We start from the raw sequence: 20878 nt of genomic DNA, 5'->3' as shown, positions 1-20878 counted from the left end.
ATTGAGGGCAGGAGAAGGGGGTGAGAGAGGATGAGATGATTGGATGGCATCACCAACTCAATGGACATGAGTTTGAGCAAACTCCTGGAGATAGTGAAGGGCAGGGAAGACTGGCATACGGCAGTCCATGGGTTCACAAAGAGTCAGACATGCCTTAGTGACTGAACAACAACAGCCATCTTTGTGTTCAATGACACTGGAAGCCTAGGTGTTCATCACAAACAACGCATCAGACCTCATGTGTGTGTGAAATAACGTTAAAGGAATAGATGAACTGATGTCTGGGTGAACCTTAGAAATAGCACACTAGGTGAGAGGAGCCAGATGCAGAGGGCGCACAGGGACGGCGCCAAGCCTCGGGCCCGAGCACACACTCACCAGCCTGTCAGGGACGGCGCAGAGCCTCGGGCCGAGCACACACTCACCAGCCAGTCAGGGATGGCGCCGAGCCTCGGGCCGAGCACACACTCACCAGCCTGTGACCACTGCAGCCCAATCCCCAGGCCACGGCCCTGCACACGGAACGGCCGGGCATGGAGACACACAGGCGTGAGGCACATGCTCAGACACACAGCCCCACAAGCACACACGCAGCCGGTGTGGACAGCAGGAGCCACGGACACGCTGCACCCGACCATCCGCGGGGCCTGGACCAGAAGCACGTGGTGCAGGCACACCGCCAGTCCCCGCCTGGGGCCCCTCACAGGCACCGGGGCAGGGGGCTCCCCCCACGGAGAAGCATGGGACCACTCACTGCAGTGTTGCCCTGGGGCCCCGACCCTGACCCAAGCACCCTCCAGTCCAGATTCTGGGGTCCCCAGCTGGGTCTTTGTAGCTGCATAGTCACCATATTGCCTGTGTTGGGGCACCCTGCCTTTCCACATCTGCTGTATGATGGGGGGTCACCCCTGCCCCTCCACAGGCCAAGCTGGGAGCCCTCCCTGAGACCCCCAGTCCATCACGTCGGACAAAGCAGCAGAGACGCCCAGGCTGCCAGCCCCACACAATTGCCGTGGACATCTCTCTGACTCTCAAAACAGAGCAGTTTGGACAACAACTCAGCAAGAAGGGTCTGGCATGCGGCCTCCTTGGAATTGTTACTGCTGTCACTGGGAGGGGTGGTGCAGGCCTCCAGGGAAAAGCTCAGAGCACATTGGGGGAGGCCTGCACCTGCTTGCCCCAGCCCTGGCTCACCCTGGGCTGGTACACGGTCCCCAGGTCAGGCCCACGCCCAGGGAGACACAGAGCTATGGGCAGACACGTGGCAAGGCCAGCACCATTTCCAGGAACTTCTTTGTCACTGACTTTCCAGATACTGATTCTTGCCCAGGAGGCTGAGGCAGTTGCCATGGATACAGCCTCCTGGTCTCAGCCAAAGATGCCTCAGCCTCCGCCATGCTGCCCACTCCAGCCCCATCCTGGGCTGCACATAAAGCACAGGGCCCTGCCCTGGAGGCCCTGAGCCTGCTCCAAAGCCTAGAGCCTCCAGGCAAGGCTGAAGAAGCGTCAGCCCTGGCAGGCGCAGGCCCCGAGCCAGAGAACGTGACCTTCACAGCTCACTCAAATAAAAACATCACACCTGTCTACCTCAAACCAAGGACACTCGGAGGTCAGCGCCATTAGTCCAATCATACAGAGGAAGAACCTGAGGTTCAGATGGCACATCCAAGTGTCCAGGCTCACAACCCAAAAAGGGGAGGAGCTGGGGCGTGCCCAAAGTACAGGAAAGTCCAGCCAAATGTTCTCACCCCCTCCAACCCCTCCTCTAGGGCTAGAGGGCAGGTAGGCACCACACAGAGTGGACATCAGGGGCTCCAGGCCCCCAGCTTCTTTGGGGCATGGTGAGTGACCACTGGACAGATGCTCTCCAGTCCCTCCCTGACCACCACCCATCTGGACATGGCCCCATGTGGACACTGCACCCTTGGACTGGCTGAAGGGTTCTGTCCGGCTTGAAAGAGGCTACTACTTTCGTCACCTGCAGCAAAGCTCTGACCAGGGAGGTCAGCATGACCCAGGAAGCTCACCCACTGCAGCCACGGAAACCTTGGGAGTGGATGCCTTCACGTCACTGTCATCAGACCCTTCTTTTCAGGGTAAATAGTACTCCTCCTGCACTCCTAAGGGTCAGGGTGGCTGGTGGTTACGAGCTTGGGCTTTGGCTTAGTCTAGCTGGAATCTGCACTGGTTCCTGCAAAATGTCTGAGCTTCTCTCAGTTTCCAGTCTGTAAAGTAAGAGTGTCCCCTCCTCCCTGTAAAGATGAGGGGCCCTGCCAACGATGGTTGAGCAGGGAACCTGAACTTGTACTCCACGTAGAAGTGACAAAGCAGGAAACCCTGTCTCCTTACTGAGAAGGGTCAGAGACCCAGCTGAAACCGGGTTAATAAGAACCGGAGTCTCAGAAAAACACATGGAGATGTCCAGATTTCAATCATATCTCATTCATCAAAAAGCCAGGAAGATCTCAAACTGAGTGAAAAAAGACAATCATAGATTGTGACACCTGAGATAACAGAGGTGCTAAAAGTTCCTGACAAAGATTTTGTCGCAGTTACGACAGTCTTCCCACAAACAACCACTAACGTGTTTGAAACAAACAAACAGAAGAAAGTATCCTGAACAATATAAAGAAGAATGAAATGGAAAATTTATAACGGAAAACTACAGGAGCCGATGTGAAAAGCTAAGAGGATGGGCTCGACTGTAGAAGAGAGGGAACACGGGGAAGAGCCAAGGGGCTGAAGAGCAGGAAGGGCCAAGACCTCAGGCCCAGAGACGGGGCGGGGGCGGGGCTCCAGGGCTGTAAAAGCCGATCGGAACCGCAGGCAAGGGGAAAGAAGAGCAGCCCTCGACAAGCCGTAGTCTTTTAGGAGGCTCTGAAATATCCCCAAAATGAAAGGAACACGGCACAGAGGCACAGAGAGAGCCAAGCTTTTGAAAAAAACGGTGCTAACAGACCTGCTCAAAGCAGGGCTACCACAAGCCTTCAGTTTTAAAAAGTGCACCATCTGCAGTCGAGTGAGCTCAATGAATGACGTGTGCCTGTGTGTACTCAGCGCCGGAGCCACAAAATACGCGAAGTAAAAACCAAGAGAGATGGAAGGAGAAATAGACAAAGGCACTCCTGTAAGCGGAGACCTCAGCACCCCCCGTGACAGCTGACAGAAACGCAGCAAGGCTACGGAAGGCTTATTAAGCCCGTCAACAGAATCTACTCCACATTCATGGAACATGCCACACAAAAACAGCCAGATACATGTTCTTGCCAAGTGCCATGAAACATAAACAAAGGTAGACCGTATCTGGAGCCTAAAATAAACCAAATTTAAAATAATCAAAATCACACAGACTGTGTTCTCTGACCACATGGAATCAAGCTAGAAATCAGTAACAGGGAGATACTGGAATATTTCCAAACATTTAGAAAACAAATAACACATTTCTAAACAATCTACAGATCGAAGAAAAGTCTAGAGAAAATTTAAGAACACATGAAACTGAATTAAACTGAAAATACAACGTACTGAAATGTGTGAGACACAGCTCAAGTGTGCCGAGAGCGAGTTTAATACACCCTGCACACGCGAGAGGAAAGAAGAAACGTCTCAAGTCACCGATCTGAGCCCGCCACAAGAATGAGGCAAAGAAGAGAAAACAGACTCAGAGCAAACAGAAGCAGGAGACAGCACAGATGAGGGCGGAAGACAGTGCAATTAAAAAATTTAATTATTGAAACTAAGAGTCATCTCCTTGAAAAGATCAGTAAAACTGACAAACTTCCAGCAGGACTAACCCAAACCCCCCAAAAGAGAGAGAGATTGGGAGAGAAGACATAAATTACCAGTGCAAGAAACGAAACAGGGCTGTCACCACAGACGCTGCACACATCATAAGAATAAGGGGCCACTGGGAACAACTCTACACACACGGTTTTGACAATTTAGATTTAATGGACTATGTCCTCAAAAAAATAAAACTACCTCAACTTACCCAATAGGAAATAGATAATTCAAATATCCCTTTAACTATTAAGGAAATTGAATCCATAAGATTAAAACTCCCTAAAGAGAAATCTCCAGGCCAACTGGATTCACTGTAGAATTCTACCAAATATTTAAAGAAGAATTCACAGCACTTTCAGACAATGGCTCCCAGAAAATAGAATGGGGAAGGAACACTTCCAAATCCATTTTTGGAAGCCTGTATTATTCTGATACCAAAGCCATACAAAGACTACCAAAAAAAATAAATAAATAAAAGAACAAAACAAAGAAAAAAAAAACTGACAGATCAATAGCCTTCATGAATACAGATGCAAACATCCTTAAAAACAGTATTAGCAAATGCAATTCAGCAGTATATAAAAGGAATTACATATCATGACCATGTTCATTCCAGGAAGTAAGTCTGGTTCAATACTCAAAAATCAATCATTGTAATTCACCATATTAACAGGCAGAGGAAGAAAAGGTCACATGAGCATATCAATGTAGAAAGAACATTTGATAAAATCTGACATTGACAAGTGAAGAACGAAATGGCAACCCACTCCAGTGTTCTTACCTGGAGAATCCCAGGGACAGGGGAGCCTAGTGGGCTGCCGTCTATGGGGTCGCACAGACTCGGACACGACTGAAGCGACTTAGCAGCAGCCGCAGACATTGACAAGAGGGAAGCTAATTCATGACAAAAACTCTCAGAAAAAAAGGAATAGAGAAGAACTACCTCAACTTAATAAACAGCATCTACAAAAACCTACAGCAAAGTGAAAGTGAAAGTAGCTCAGCTGTGTCCAACTCTGCGACCCCATGGACTATACAGTCCATGGAATTCTCCAGGCCAGAACACTGGAGTGGATAGCCTATCCTTTCTCTAGCAGATCCCGACCCAGCAATCGAGCTGGGGTCTCCTGCACTGCAGGCGAATTCTTTACCAGCTGAGCGAGGGGAAACAGGAAGCTACAGCAGACATGGGACTTCACGGGAGGGGCGAGTGCTTCCTCCCTGGAAACAAGGCAAAGGTGTCCACGCTCTCATGCAACGCACTGGAAGTCCTAGTTGATGTAATAAGAGGAAAAGGGAATGAGAAAGCAGAAAGAAATAAGACTGTTCCATTTGCAAATGACATACTTGTCTACATAGACAACTCCAAAGAATCTTTAAAAAAAAGAAATCTCCTGAAACTAATAAGCGCATTCAGCAAAGTTACAGAAATAAAGACAAATATAATATTAAAAAATGTATTGCCTTTCTACGTAGCAATAGCAATGCATATTTGAACACTGAAATTTTTAATGCTGTACAGTTTGTACACACATAAAAATAAAAGGAAAACTTTTAGATGTAAATCTAACAAAACATGCACAGCTCTTGAATCCCAAAAACTACAAAATACAGAGGAAAGAAATCAATAAGGTCTACATAAATGAAAAGACATGTCATGTTCATAGCTTGGAAGACTCAACATAGTAAAGATATTAATTCTCTGCAAATTAACAAACCGATTTTATACAACTCCTATGAAGATTTTGTATATATATTGACAAGATTATTCCAAAATTTATATGGAAACAAAGAAACTAGACTAGCTACAACAGTTTCTTAAAAAAGAATAAAGTGGGAGGAATGAGTCTGCCCAATTTTGAGACTTAAATAGTTCTAGTAATCAATACAGTGTAAATCTGGTAGAGAGAAGGACATAGGTCGATGGGACAGAAGCAGACCTGCATACGCAAGGCCAGCTGACTTCTGACCGAGGGACAGAATACTTCAGAGGTGGAAACACACGCCACAGCCTTTTCAACAAGCGGTACTGGAGCACCTGGATACCCACATGCAGGCAGAAAACGAACAAAAAAGAATCTCAACTGAAAGAAGCCTCACTCCTGAAACAAACCCCAACTCAAGAACAGATCCCAGACTTACATGTAAAATACAGAATCATAAAACTTTCATGGAAAAAAGTAGGGGAAAATCGTCATGACGTAGGTCTGGCAAAGAGTTCTTAGACTCAAAACCACAAGCCCTATCTATAAGAGGGAAACCTGATTAACTGGACTTCATTATGATTTAAGCTTTTGCTCTGCAAAAGTCCCCATCACAAGGATGAAAAAAAATTACCTACAGATTGGGAGAAAATCAACTAGTATCTAACAACCCAATTAGAACCTGAACAGAATACATGAACTGACATTTCACCAAAATGGAGATACAGATGGCAGACAAGCCCATGAAAAGATGTCCAGCATCAGTGGCCATTGGGGGAATGCAAATCAAAACCACCATGATATATCACTGCATACCCAGGAGAAAAGCTAAAATGAGAAACAGTGCCAACAGCAAATGCTGGTAGGATGTGGAGAAACTAGATCATTCGTACATTGCCGGTGGGAGTGTACAGACGTGCACGCAGCACAGACGCTTTGGACAACAGTCGGGTAATATCTTAAACAACCAGACACGCGCTGCAGTAGGCCCCGGAACTGCACTCCTAGGCGTTCATCCAGGAAACTTGTGTTCACACAAAACCTGTGCACAGACAGGCAGAGCAGTCTTGTGGGTGACCTTCCAAAAGCTAGAAACAAATCGCCTGTCCTTCAACAGGCGAACAGTTAGAGAGACAACCGGCGGTAAAGAGGAAGTGCAGCCGCGTGCAGCTGTGCCTCGGCCAGCCTCAGAGTCCCCGGAACACAGCCAGCCCCAGAGGCGCGCCTCCATTACCGAGGTTTAATGCTCGTGAAGTGACAAAGTGATGGACGTGGGTGCTGGATTATGGTCGTCAGGGATTAGGGGCAGTGAGGCCGGAGGAAAGTGGAAGCAGGTTCAGAAGGTCGGGTCCTGGTGGGGACACAGAAGGGCGGGTCCTGACTGTGCCGGGGTCACACTCTGGCTGCGAAACCATGCTACAGCCTCCCTGGACAGCACCCTCAGCACCCTCTGTGCATACTGCAAATCTGTGATGAGCTCAAGATAAGATATTTAATTTTTTACGAGGGGATGTTAATAATAGCATCCAGCTCAGGAAGGTCATGGGACGATCACATTAGAAGAGCAGCCAATACCGAGGAGACTTCATGGAAGAGCCAGCTTCGAGCTTTCATTCTCCCCTCCTGGTCTGCTCACCCTTCTAGCCCCACCCGCTTGGTGTTTCACCAGAGGGCTCTGCACCCACGCTGCCCACTTGCCAGGCCAGGGACCCAAAGAAGCACAGGAGTGAGCGCACGACCCCAGGGGCCTCACCCCAGGGAAGGAGCCACTCACGGAGACCAAGCCCTGGCCACACAGGGGTCTCGCTCCTGCCCCTGCTGTGCCCCTGCGTCACTGTCTGGCAGGGCTGGACAGTGGAAACACCAGGCCCCAGGACTGATCAGGAGATGGGAAGAAGGACGCTCTCGCTTCCTGCCCATTCCCTGCCCCCACACTGCATTCGCAGAACCAGGGTCCCAGACAGCAGGTGTGGGGAGGGGTCCGCAGGCAGAGAGGGCGGGTGGTGCTGGAGGCCCCCTCGGGGATGCCCACCCTCAGACAGGTGGCTACAGGACACCCAGGACGCCCTCTGACCCCCATGGGCTCAGCGGTGCCCTCCCCCAGCCCCTGCCCCAGTCCAGGCTGTAGCGGGTCCAGGGCAGAGGGCAGCCCTGCCTTCAGCCACCTCAGTCCACAGTCCCTGCTGCCAGACCCCGGAGGCTGATGACCGACCGCGAGGAGTGAGAAAGGACCTACGGACAACCAACCTGGGCCCACCACACCACAGACACCGCATACCCCGACTGGAAGCCACGCGGACGCCCGGGATCAGTCACGTGCCTCCTGAGCCCGTGGGGGCTGAGGGGGTCCCCACTCCCCCGCTGGCTTTCAGTCCCGCAACACTCGCTGCACACGGGGAACTGGGGCACCAAGGCTCATCAGAGGAGCCTGGGGTCTGAGCGCAGCCTGGTGCAGACTAACCTGTGTCCCCCCAGATTCCTCTGCTGAAGCTCTGACTCCCAGTGGGACTGTATCTGGAGATGGGATTCTTGGGAGGTAAATGGTTGAGCAAGGTCCTACGGATGGGCTTTAATTTAAAGGATTAATTTAACAGAACAGGAAGAGACACCAGAGACCTGTGTCTGCACACACAGAGAAGCGGCCCGGGAAGACACAGTGGGGAGGCAGCTGCCTACCGGCAGGAAGACACCTCCCCAAGGTGCACCTGCGGGCACCTTGATCTTAGACATCCAGCCTCCAAACTGAGACAGCAAACACCTGCTGTTTCAGCCCCTGACCCCCGTCTCAGGCATCTGTGTGGCGCCCAAGCTAAGGGGAAGGTTCTGCGAGGGAAAGTCCATCTGTGGAGCCGGCCAGGAGGGAAGCCCCTGGGACAAGACCAGGGCAGAGAGGCCGCCAGGCAGAGAAACACAGACCCACATCCCATCCCGCTGAAAGCAGCAGCCCCGGGTACATGGGCTCTTATACTCTGGGAGCAGAGAGGGAGCCACCGGCTGGAGTGATGAGGGCTCCGAGAGGGGCTCCCCAGAGAGGCTGAGACCTGGAGAAAGTGGGGCACAGTGGGGCGGCCAGCCGGGTGAAGACAGGACAGCCAGGGGCCTGTGCAGGCGGCCTGCAGGGGGTCCGCAGGTTCCAGGTCTGTGTGACTCAGACGGGCTGTGGCAGGGAAGGAAGTGGCCCCTCCCAGCGGCTCCCCACCGCTCAGCCAAGAAGGACCTGCTCTCCGGCCTCTTCCCAGTCCAGACCTAGCAACACAAGAGGACATTAGCAAACATGCTCACCTCCTGTGAATTTGCAGCTCTGGGCTCACCAGCGTGAAATGGAGTAAGGGGAGGCACCTCGAGTTGAACACGAAGGTAGAGTCCAGTGCCCAGCTGCCTCACCCGCCTGAGCAGCTGCAGGAATATCCACCAGCCACAGACAAACACTCCCACTCCCAGGAAGCATGAACTTGACCTCCTGTGACCTCTGCAGGCACACCAGGCACAAGATACATGGATAGATGAGCAGTTGCTCCCTGCCACCTCTGCAGAGGGTGGGCTTCCCTGGTGGCTCAGATGGCAAAGCATCTGCCTGCAGTGCAGGAGACCCAGGTTCAATCCCTGGGTCGGGAAGATCCCCTGGAGAAGGAAATGGCAACCCACTCCAGTATTCTCGCTTGGAGAATTTCAAGGACAGAGGAGCCTGGCAGGCTACAGTCCATAGGGTTGCAAAGAGCTGGACATGACTGAGTGACTACCATGCCTCTACAGAGGCACACGGGCTCAGCATGCTTCTGGCACCAGCTGCAACAGCCCCAGGGGGCCCAGCACCCAGGACCCCGCAGTGCAGCACAGCGGAGCTCCGGGCCTGAGGCTGGCAGCCTGCAGCCCCTGTCCTGCCAGGATCGCCAGGCCCTTAGAGATGGGCAGAGCGGGCTCTCCTTCAGCACATGGTGTGACATCTGCAGGCAGCAGCCAGGAAGGGCCTGGCTCTGGCTCCCCACAGCCCTCCAGGAGGGTGTGAAGAATCCTAAAGCATAGGAAGAAGGGGGAGGGAACCAGGAGAAAAGATACTGAGAGGTGAGCAGTGGAATGAGCCGCCCTCAGCGGACACCCAGCGGGGGGGGTGCAGACGGAGGGAGGCGGGGAACCCCCTACCCCTGCCTCTGGCGCCAGCGCGGGGCTGGCAGCCCAGTGGGGCCACTGGCAGGAGGCAGGCACCTGGGAGCCAGGCAGACCCAGCGGCCAAGCCTGTTCTGAATTATCAGCGATGCCTCCGGGATGCTGCCTGGGGAGAGTTTAAAGATGCGGGCCCCAACAGCCTCCCTCTGCTGCTCCAAGGGCCACTGGTCAGAACTCAGGCCCCTCCCCATCCCAGCGATTCCCAGCCTCAGGTGAGGATAGAAGAGAAGGTCCAGCATACCCCCAGCCTGAGCAGGCATCAGAGACCCCGTCGGCAGGACCGCATCATGGGACAGAGGAAGAGCCCACACGGGCGCTCCGGCCCCACACGTGAGCTCTAGAGCCCGAGGCCACGAGCCGAGGTCAGTCCACGTCCAGACCCAGTGTCACTGGCCACCTGGGGCTAGGCACGGTGCCCTTGGCTCCCATACGTGGGCACAGGCTCCCTGCTCACCTTGGCCCTCACGTGCTGGACTGCTCCTCGCCCAGGGTAGTATTCCCCAGGGCCCGGCCCCCCGGGACCACACTCCCACGCCCTCTGGCAGCGGCCCCAGCCAGGCCCGTGTTCTGGGGAGGCAGGGCAGGGCGTGGACACAGACATCCCTCCCTAGGCAACGCGGGAGGCTCAGACCAGCGACAGGAGACCCTGAGTTCTAATTACATGTCCTGAAAAGAAATCCCAGCTTAATTTGGAGTAAAATGAGACGCTGTGGTTAGAACTGTCCGCAGGGAGCTACCTGCCCGAGCTGGGACAGACCTCTCCTCTCCCCAAGGGAAGCTCCAGGCTGGGCCATAACTGGCGGGGGACTCTGGGCCCAAGTCTTCATGGTCTGAGAGGACCCTGCCCCGATTCCAAGTTGCAATCAACCCCTTGGGACCAAAGGCTGGTCTAGGGGCTCCCTTGGGGATGGGGAGGGCAAAAGTGCAGGGGTGGGCACAGCAGCAGTTAGGACAGGCAGGCAACACGCGTGCCACACTCGGGATGCCAGCAAGTTTCCAAGCAGCAGTGCTTCCCACAGCCCAGCCAGCCCAAGCCCACCACTTCCTCCTGGGCACTGCTCCCCACCGTCAGCACCCCACCCAGGTCAGGCCCTGCACCCAGAGCCCCAAGCGGCCCCCACGGCCTCCCAGCATCTTTGCCTCATGCCCCCTCCCAGGTTCAGGACGCCCAACCCCCTCCCACCTACTGCTCTGCTCAAGGTCCTTCTTAAGGACCTTCCCTGAACCCCACGAAGAGGAACTTCACTCCTGCCACCCAGCTTCCTGCTCATCACTGCACTTCACACCCACGTGGACAGGCTGCTTGTCGCCTGTGTCCCCGGGAAATGCAGCCTCCATGTCCATTGCTGTGTCCCTAGCAACCAGGGCACTTGACAGACACCTTCCACATGAACGAGGGGATGGGCAGCTGGCCAGAGGGTCAACGGGGAGAGAAGGGAAGGTGACCAGCCAGGGGAGCCCAGGAGAGAGCGAGAGGCCGGGCCGCAGCGTCCTCACTCACGCTGCCCACAGGCCCATCCCTCCATTGCACACCACCTGCTTCCCATGCCAGCCTCAGCTGACGGGCACGCAGAGCACTCTCACCCCATCCCTGCTTTCGCATCTGACAACCCAGCGCACACACTGAGCTCCACCTCTGGTGTACTGAAGTCACAGAGAGGTGAGCATGGACTGCAGGGTCCCGGCTGCCCTCGTCCACCCAGACGTCACTCCAGCGCTCCAGCTGCACCGCCGCTGTCCTGCCTCCAGGGCCAGGCTGTGGCCCCCACCTGATAAAACCTTCTGCCCCTCCTCTCCCTCCTACCACTGCCCAGTAATCTGCCTGGCTTTGCTGAAAAACTCCCCTGAAGGTGGAAGAGGTGCCCTGGGTGCCCACCACGGGCCCTCCGGGCCTGCAGGAGCCTCCACGCAGGCCATCCGCAAGGACCCTTTCACCCGCAGGCTGCCTGCCGCTGCACTCGGTGGCCCACCCTCCCCGCACCCCCGCTCGAGAAGGACACGCCCTTCCTCCCTAAAACACCGACCCCACCCACCTCACTGGCCAGTCCCAACCTACCAGCTCTGGAGTCCCCAGGCTCACCCACGGACAGCTTCTTCTCTAGATCCTTCCCCTGGGGGTCCTGTCTGATCTTGAGCTCTAAAGGCCATGGAGACGCCTGTGTTCTGGTACTGACACCGTCAGCCATGGCCTCTCACCAAATGTCTAGAGGGCTCAGCCCCTTACTACTGAGCCTACCCCAAGCCGCAGCTGTCCAGACCATGCCGTGTTCTCCTTAACCCCTTTCCTACGTGGGAACATGAAGCCTGTACTGTCAGTGAGGTGTGGTCTCCACAGCACACCCGCCCCCAGGCCCCACGATGTGGCCATGGGCCTGCACCCTCCTCCCCTGCTGAGCCTCTGGGCACCTAGAGGGAACACAGCAGGGCCAGGGAGACCAGGTCCCCTGGGAACACGGCCCGCAGGGCAGGGGCCGGGGGTCTTGCTCACTGCTGTGTCCTCAGCTCCGATTCTGAATAAATAGCAATCAAGGGATGGCCAGTGGGTGGGTCAGCAGCGGACGAGGGCAGCTCAAGTGGCTGTGCAGACAGAAACAATGTGCAGACAGACATGCGCAGACAGGACAGCCCCTCCCCCGCTCCGCGGGCAGGACTGGGTGCTGTATCGCTCGCCCCCCGCAATGCCAAGGGTGTGCCCAGGCATAGTTCACAGGGGAGTGTAAGAGGTTAAGAGGCTTCCCCGATGCAGGGTAGGGCCAAGTCCCATCCAGGGCACCTCCCACGCCCGGATGCCAGCCCCAGAAGCAGAAGCAAGCCCAGCTGGCCTCGGGGACAAGTCAGGCTTCACCAGGCAACGTGGCCTTCCCTGTTCACCGTGGGGCTTCCAGCCCTCTGAGTACCAATTAAGTAAACCCTAATTAAAAACAACAAAGTAACGAGGAGCAGTGCCCCGTGGCTGCCCACAGGCGCCTCGGCTCAGGAGGGCTAGGGCTCTTCTCTGGATTCCCCAGGCCCAGCACTCACCCCAAAAGCAGACAAGGCCCCCTTCTATCATGCACCACACACACACATACGTACACAGACGTGCATACACAGCTGTGCACATGCACACATACACATGGGTGCCCAGATGCATGTGTGCACACATATGCACATGTGTGCACATGCATGTCTGAACGGACGCACACGTGCACAGGCATACACACATGTGCACATGCAATGCACGGATGCGTGTGTGCATGAACAGATGCACGCGTGTGCATGGGTGCGCACATGCACACGTATACATGTGTGCATGCACACACATGCAGTCCAGGCATATATGTGTGCACACATGCATACATACACGTGTACACACATCGCCAGTCCCCGGGTGCTGCAAGCAAGAGCAGCGGAGCAACTCCCCCACGTGACTCTGGGCAGCATGTGAGCCCCCGTGGCACACAGACCACCCTCCCCATCTGGGGGCTTCCCTCCCAACCCAGAACAATCCCTGCGGACAAGGTGCAGAGAGAGGGAGCCTGGAAACCATCAGTGCCAACTCCCAGCCCTCCTCTCACAGACAGTGAGAGCAGAGACTTCATGACCCATACGAGAGGCACAGAACAAACAGAGAAAGGCAAAGGAAGAATCAGAGAGAGAGAGCAAAAGTACTGAGATGGAGAAACATCGAGGGGTGAAGAAATAGAGAAGATGAAGACGAGATAAAAAAGCAGAGATACAGAGAAGCTTAGAAATGGGGAGACAGACACACAAGAGATTAAGAAAGGGAGAGAGAGAGAAAGAGAGAGAAGGGGGGACAGACACAGAGAGGGCGGGGAGGGATAGGGGCGCACGTGAAGGTGGGAGAGGAGATGGAGAAACAGATGGACTCAGGGCAGGATCTCCGAGGCCAGGCTGGGGGCAGGGTTATGGTCTTGGGACCCGTGGGATCCCCCTGCTGGGGCTCCAGGAAGGTGAGCCCAGGAGAGTGGTCAACAGGCAAGAGAAAGCAGCTGTCCTTGGAGGTCTCCCAGCCCTCACGGGGGGACCAGGCTCCCTGAATCTGGAATCAGGATATGTTTGTTGGAAGACTCAAGGGTCCTGCCAAGGGGTTGGTGCGGACCTCCCTGCCATGCTCCCAGCAGCCCAAACAGCACCATGCACAGCATTCCCAGAGCCCGGTCCCACCACCCTCACCAGCTCCCAGGTGGCTCGAGCACAGAGCACCCGAGGTTCAATAGACCATTAATTCAGCAGACACTCCCTGACCCTCCTGGGGGCCTGCCCCGAGCTACGCTCTGGGGACACTCTAAAAAATACGACACCAACATCCTCAGGGACACGGGTCGAGAAGGAGAAAGGCGTAAACAGCCCGTGACATCTGTCGACAGCCCACGCAGTGCCCAGTGGACTACAGGGCGTACCCTGCCCGCCGAGGGCCCACACTCGCCTCCACGCCCCATCAGTGGGACCTCCGAGGGCTCTCTGGACAAGCCCCCGCGGCCGCCTGCCCTCAGGCAGCAGACGGGTGTGGACGGTGAGCGCCACACGGCAGGATGGCACGCCTCCCAACAAAAGGCTCCCTGCTCCCTTCCCTCCTTGGTCATTAGGGAAAATGGAACAGATTAGAAAGTTGCCCAGCCTATTATATCCAATTTCACTGGTGCCCATCTGATCAGAGTCAGTGACAGGCTGGTGCCACAGGCGCAAAGGCCAGGAAGGAGCTGAGGCATGAGGCCCACCAGCCCCTCAGTCATCTCCAGGGAGAGACCCTCTGAAAGTGAGGCACCTCGATTCTGGCCTGTGCTGGGCATGGCACAGACACCGCTGGAGCCACCAGCAGCACCTCAAGCAGACAGAGAGCCGGCCTCCGAGGATGGGGCAGGGGACTCAGGGGGGCTTGCACTGAGGGTCTTATCTGGAGCCCAGAGGCCATGTAGCCAAGTCTGTTTATCCTCACATGTAGCACAGGAGCCCTGGCCACAGCTACCTGTCCCTTGCAAGGAGAGTTATGGGCCACTGTGGGGCTCCAAGCCTCCCTGGGACCACAAAGCTCCAGGAGGAGTGGCTGCAGTCCCTGGGGTGGGGCCTCTGGGACCTGGGCTGTGCAAACAGGTTTCTGGAGCAAACTCCAGGCACTTAACCCCCACCCCAGCCAGAGGTGGAGGGCAGCCCAGAGCCGGGGCAATGGCAGCTCAACCTCAGAACAGGGCAGAGGCCCTGAATACCATCAGGCAGGTGGAGAGACTGAGGCCCTGAAGGCAGGGGGCCCTGTGATGAGGAGGCTTTCTGCCCACTCTCCTCCCCCTCCCCGGCCCAGCCTCAGGCAACTTTCTGGATCTCCTGGATAGCTTGGGAACCACAAACTGGTAATTATTAGAGTCTATTTGAGAAGGAAAGTGGGGGATGGGACACTGATTAAGCACCTTCCTGGAAGCAGAAGCTGTGACTACAGAGGCACAGCCTCACCAAAGCACAGCTCCAGGAGCACGTGCCCACAAACGCTTCAGGCAGGAGACTCGGAAGCGCACATGTGCCCACAGGTCATGGGGTGAAAGAGGCCAGGCTGCAGCCCAGGATTTACAAAATCAGGCCCAGTGCCCTTCCTGCCCTGTGGACCTGACCACAGCACCAGCAGCTCTGCAAGCAAGCTCTGCCGAGGACAAATCTCCTCGACGTCACCTCAGCCAAGATCACAGCCCAGGCTCTTCCCGGGAAAGAACAATGCCTGTCCACCAGCACCCACCCGTGAGGAACACCAAGAAGCACTGGCCCCCAGCATGGACACTGCTGCCCGAGCCCGCTCCGTGCACAGGGCACCCAGGCCCAGCACCTACCCCGTGAGGACCCCAGCGTGGACACTGCTGCCCGAGCCCACTCCGTGCACAGGGCACCCAGGCCCAGCACCTACCCCGTGAGGACCACCACGAAGTCCATGACGTTCCAGCCATTCCGCAGGTAGGAGCCCTTGTGCAAGACAAAGCCCAGCGCGATGATCTTGATCCCAGCCTCGAAGCAGAAGATGCCGATGAAGTAGGGCTCCGTGTCGTCCTGAGGAGAAGTGCAGAGCAGGGTCACCGCCGCCCGGACACGGCCGGTGAGGACCCCCAGCCCTGCCACGACACCCCCGACGGCCCTTTCAGCACGGGCCTCGGAGCTCTCCGCCAGGCTCCCCCGACGCAGAGGTGGCCCCGTCCCCACGGCCAGTGACACCCAGGCACGTGAGGAGGGGCTCCCGCCCGACACCCTGCCGCAGAGTGAGTGCCAATAACAACACGTGAGGGCTTCCTGCAATCACCAGGGCAACACTCATACCGTCCCGCAGGCACTGGGCACTGCTGTCTCCCCATCCGAGGGGGCGCTGAGGCACAGAGAGGCCAAGGAACTGGGCCAGAGACTCGCAGCTTGTTAGAGGCAGAGCCAGATTCCAGCCAGAGGTGACCTGGGTCCGACCGTGGGCTGGAACCACAGCAGGGACCACGCCCAGCTCCCTGGAGCACAGCCCAGGACCCGCTCGCTCACTCAGTACACACCTGCTGGATATTCAAAACACGCACGTTCTGTGGCGAGCAAGCACGGCAGGCCTCAGGGAGCCTCTGCAGGGCGAGGCATCCAGCTGGGTGACTGGGACAGGAGTTCCGGGTGGAGACGACAGAGCGCAGAACTGGGACAGGGGAGCACAGAACCCCAATGGCCCGGGCCCGCCTGGTGCCAAGCACGTGAGGATGGGCTGCGGGGACTCAGGGAGCACTGGGACATCACACGCTGGGGGCGGGGGGCAGACAGAGCCTCTGTGCAGGTGACCCCAGGAGCTAGACCAAGTGGGCCCTGGAGGAGGAGGGTCAGCAAGGGAAACAGCCTGAGCGCAGACCACGGACACAGAAGGGGACAAAGAGGAGGCAGGCAGGTCCTGCTCTCAGGACTGTGGGACCTGCCACCCAGAGGCTGCTCGGCCAGGGAGAGGCCTGGCCTCAGGGCCCAGGGAGGGGAGAGCCAGGCTGACTCCTGTGGGGGCTGCCTGTGCCTTCCTCCCCCAGGGAGCCTGGGCTCCAGGGCTCTCATGTCCGACCTAGGGAACCCTCAGCCTGGCCTCCTGGCCCATGGCTGCTGGTAGCAGCGTGCAGCAGAAGCTGCTGCCCCCAGGGACCAGGCAGTAGAGCGTCCATCACAGCCCAGCTCCCCCATCCTACCATCCTGATGCTGACTCATGAGGATATTCCCTCCCCAACGCTTCTGGTCTGGTTTAGTCAGAGGGTCCCCTTTCCCCAAGAGAAGAGGCTGCCGACCACCTACCCTGAATAAACATGAGGCCCCAGCAAACGTGTTCAGAGCAACTCTGGGTTTGTGGGAGAAGAGCCGACCAACACGAGGAGATGGGGTGGGGCCCCTTCCCAGACCGCTTGCTCCCAGCCCCACCCCTGACCACACTCGGCAAGGGCTGGCTCGGGGGAGGGATGAGACTGCGAGCTGGGGACTCCAGCTAAAGGCCACGTGGGAAGTTGATGGGTGGGTGGGAAGCAGAGCTGTGGAGGCCCCACCCCAGGGCAGGCACCTCTGCACCACAAAGCCCCTCCCAGCCTCTGGCAGCAACACCAGCCTCCAGACCTGACCTTGGACCACCACTGCGCCTGCTCCCCAGGCCCTCTGTGTTCAGCCTCCATCCATCCCAGGGCCGCCAGGCCTTGCTGGGGTGAGCACATTCTGCTCAACCCTCAACCCTTACAAGTGTACAGACCCCCATTACCACAAAGCAAACTGTCCCTCACTTGTGAGGCTGGAGGCAAGCTGGCCCACTCAAGCCTGCTGCCCAGGGGGAAGGCCCAAGCCTGACTGCCCCTGCCACCCCCAGCCTGCCTCCCTCTGGCCCCACCCCTGCCACGCCCTGTGGCCTGGCATTCAAGGCTCCCTGCCAGAAACCCCAGTTTCCTCTTACTTTCACCCTCTTCTCCAGCCTTCAGAACGGGCACCACCACCAAGCTCACAGCAGGTCAGGGGCCCCCCACTGGCAGGAACCTGGGCCCCAGAGAGGGCAAGTGAGCCTGTCCAGCTCCACGTCTGGGCAGGAGTCACCCACGGGGACCACCCTCCACTCTGTCAGGATGCCCTTCACAACCCTCCCCTCCAAACCCACAACTGAAATCCCTCAGCCATTCTTGTGCCAAGAGAAACAACCAACCCACAAACCCCCATCTCTTGGCTGACCACCCTGGCTGTCACTTCTTTGCCTTCTCGAGGTGCCCACCCAAAGTAGAACACCCCCAGGGCAGCCTACTCTGTCTCCTCTGCTTCACCCCTTGGCCTGAAGTTCAAGTTCCACACCAAGCACAGAACAGGCTCTGCTTCATCAATGCTTATCTCTGCTGAAGTAAAGGAAAGAAGTTTGGAAGAACAGTCACTCGCCAGGATGTGGAGAAAAGGGTTCAGCCTCTGGACAGCTGGTGCCCCCAGAAGTGTCTCCGTCTTCGGGGACCCCAGGACTGCAGCAGTCTCCAGCCAGGCCCCAGGCTCCCTCTCCAGCCCCTGTATGTGCTTTTCCTTCTCTCTGCTCTGAAGCTCAGTCTCTCAGGCCCCAGTGAGCCCACATCAAGCCCAGGCAGAGGGGCCAAGGCAGCTGGGACGTTGGGGGCTAGAAGATGTAGCCTCACCTTCAGAATGGGGCTTGCCTCCTAAAAAAGCACCCTGCCTCTGCCCCAGCCCCTCCAGATGCCCTGACCTAGCACTCTGGTTCCTGTGGGCTCTGTGCTTCAACAGGGGAAATATGGGGTCTGGGAGCTCCTGGTAGGAGCAGGTGAGAACTATGTTTGGGGATGTTTAGGAAGAAAGCCTGGGAAGGAGTGCATCCCATGGGAAGCAAAGGCCCCACAGGGAAGGAGTCCCAGGCAGAGCCAGAGAGGGAGATAACCAGGGCTGCACCTGGGCCAAAGCCCACCACAGCCTGGAGGGACAGGGGCAGCCCAGCATTCCAGACCCTGGGCCGTCGTGAAGGCCCCTCTCACGTGCCAGCATTAGCTCTGAGTTTCTTAGGTGTAGGGATGGCTAGTGTCACTGGTCAGAGCAGCTGCCGGCTAAAATGGCCTCCCTCAAGCCACCGGTCCCCAGCAGGGGTTGAGCGGGCTGTCCCACTCCTCCTGACCCTTGAGGGAAGTGTTAGATGCCCAGACTACCCAGCCCGAGGGAGCTGTCCCGTCATGGGTCCTGAAGAGTCCCAGAATCAGACAAGCTGCCGCCACCGCACGCCCCGCCCTCAGGCCCCGCCGCCACAGCACTCACCAGCCGCTCAGACATGGGCGTCTTGTCTCCGTCTGGGAGGTGCTGCTCCAGAGCCAGCACGATACAGTTGGCGATGATGGTGGCCAGAATCATGTACTCAAACGGAGTGCGTGGGTTAAGGACTGGCCAGGAGGCGCCAAAGAGGAGAGGCGAGGACGCCAAGGCCGGCAGCGCGCAGTGCAGCAGCCGGGCCCGGCCGCCTCCAGAGGGGCTGAGAATGACCAGGTCCGGAGCCCACCCCACCCTTCCGCCCCCATCCTCCCCGATCCTCGGGGCGCCGCGAGGGCCGCCTCCGCAGTCGCAGCCGCCAGCCCCTCAGCTCGTCCCCGCGGCCGTCAGCACCGCGGACAGCGCCCCTCAGCGGCACCGCCCGACTCCCAGCCCCTCAGCACGTCCCCGTGGCCGTCAGCACCGCGGACAGCGCTCCCTCCGCGGCTCCGCCTGACGCCCGCTCCCCGAGGGAGGGGGCCCTGAGCCCCCCGCGCGCAACGGAAGGACCCCGCGCAGGCGCACACTCCTACCTAAAGACACGCAGCCACATGTACCTACACAGGCACGTGAACACCCATGTACCGAGAGTCCCGAGCGCACGCACGCGCAGCACTGGGTTCACGCTCTGCCCTCACACACTCAGGCACCTGCAGTCAGGCGCGCGCACGGGCTCGCCTCCACCCGGCGCTCACACCTACACGGACACCGATTCGCCCTCGGGTGCCCTCCAGGCTGGCCACGCGCTCTGCGCCGGCATCGAGGGAGAGAAGGGACGAGCTCAGGGGCAGGGGGCTCCGCCCAGCGCCCAGCCCGCTCCCGCGGCCGCCGCCACCACGACCACACACAGACACAGAGAAACACAAACACGCACGCACACGCGGCGCGCCGAGAGGGCCCGGAATCCGCCCCGCCCCCTCCTCGCCGAACGACCCGATGCGCCTCTCCCCAGGGCGCACCCTCCTCCAGCCCCGGGAAAGATGGCCACTGGGCGCAGCATGCGGCCGGCCCCCTCCCAGGCCCCCGGCCCAGGCCGCCCCCCCAGACCCCGCAAGGCGCAGACGCCGGACGCCGCGCCCCGTTCCCGTTCCCGCGACCTCGGGAGCCCCTGGCCCCCACCCGGCCCGGCACCCGGCAGGATATGGCCACTCGGTGATGCGCTTGGCGTATTTGCGGACGACGTTGTCCTCGCTGAAGACGAAGAGCGAGCGGTTGACGGTGAAGCAGTTCTGCTTGACCGGGATGGGGTTGTACAGCGCCATGGTCCGCGCGCGCTGCGCGATCGACTGCTTGTAGAGGACCCGCTGGCCCGGCTGCAGCCCCCCGGGGCCCGGGCCGCCCGCAACGCCGGCCCCGCCGCCCCGCGCCCGCTCCCCACCGCCGGGGCCCCCATAGCGGCCGCCCAGCTCGTCCCCGAAGCGGACCATGGCTCCCGGGCGCTGAGCGCATCCCCCGGCCCGGCGGCCCCGCGGGGATCGGAAGGCGCGAGGTGCGCCCTGCGCTCTAGCGGAGCAGCCGCGGAGCCGCCGGACCCGCACCAGACCTCGCCCAGCCGGCAGCCGCCGCACCCGACTCCGCCGCCCGCGCCACGCCCTATATGGGGCCGGTCACGTGGTGGCGCCAAGCCAATCCGCGCCCGCCCCGCCCGCCCGGATCGCGCCCGCCCCGCCCCCAGCTGGCCGCCCCCGCCCTGTCCCCTAGCCCCGTCCAGCCGCCGGCCCTGGGGACCGCGCCTCGGCCCCCGGGTCCTCCCGGCTGCGCGAGAGCGGTGAGTGTGCGCCCTCCGCGCGTCCCGCCTCGCTCCCGGCCAGCAACTGACCAGATGCTGAACTGGGCAGCTGAGACGAGGAGCTGGGCGGGGCTGAGTCCTCGACGGCTAGCTGAGCCGCGCAAACGACACCCCCGGACCCCGGAGGCATGGCCAGCTCCGAGCTGCTGTCGCCCAAAGTGGGGAGAGGGAGGCCCTTGTTCCCCAGGTTTTCCACACCTCA

At 58.3% G+C, this 20878-nt stretch overlaps 1 protein-coding gene across 10 annotated transcripts in view; it reads right to left on the bottom strand.

Annotated features, from left to right (window-relative positions):
• The window catches only part of CACNA1B (calcium voltage-gated channel subunit alpha1 B), a 212391-nt gene extending 191944 nt beyond the window's left edge, over nucleotides 1-20447 (bottom strand). For all 10 annotated transcript variants that reach the window (XM_027557028.1, XM_027557030.1, XM_027557031.1 and 7 more), the window contains exons 1-3: nucleotides 20031-20447; nucleotides 18900-19005; nucleotides 15541-15680 (exon numbers count right to left, since the gene is read on the bottom strand). In XM_027557028.1, the coding sequence (XP_027412829.1) occupies nucleotides 15541-15680; nucleotides 18900-19005; nucleotides 20031-20314 (530 nt within the window). In that variant the 5' untranslated portion in view covers nucleotides 20315-20447. The remainder of the gene's footprint in view (nucleotides 1-15540; nucleotides 15681-18899; nucleotides 19006-20030) is intronic.
• Nucleotides 20448-20878: the final 431 nt, after the last annotated feature.

The sequence above is a fragment of the Bos indicus x Bos taurus genome, chromosome 11 (genome assembly GCF_003369695.1).
Source record: "Bos indicus x Bos taurus breed Angus x Brahman F1 hybrid chromosome 11, Bos_hybrid_MaternalHap_v2.0, whole genome shotgun sequence".
Classification (NCBI taxonomy): domain Eukaryota; kingdom Metazoa; phylum Chordata; class Mammalia; order Artiodactyla; family Bovidae; genus Bos; species Bos indicus x Bos taurus.
Note: the sequence above shows the minus strand (reverse complement) of the source record. Positions and strands in the feature narration are given on the sequence as shown.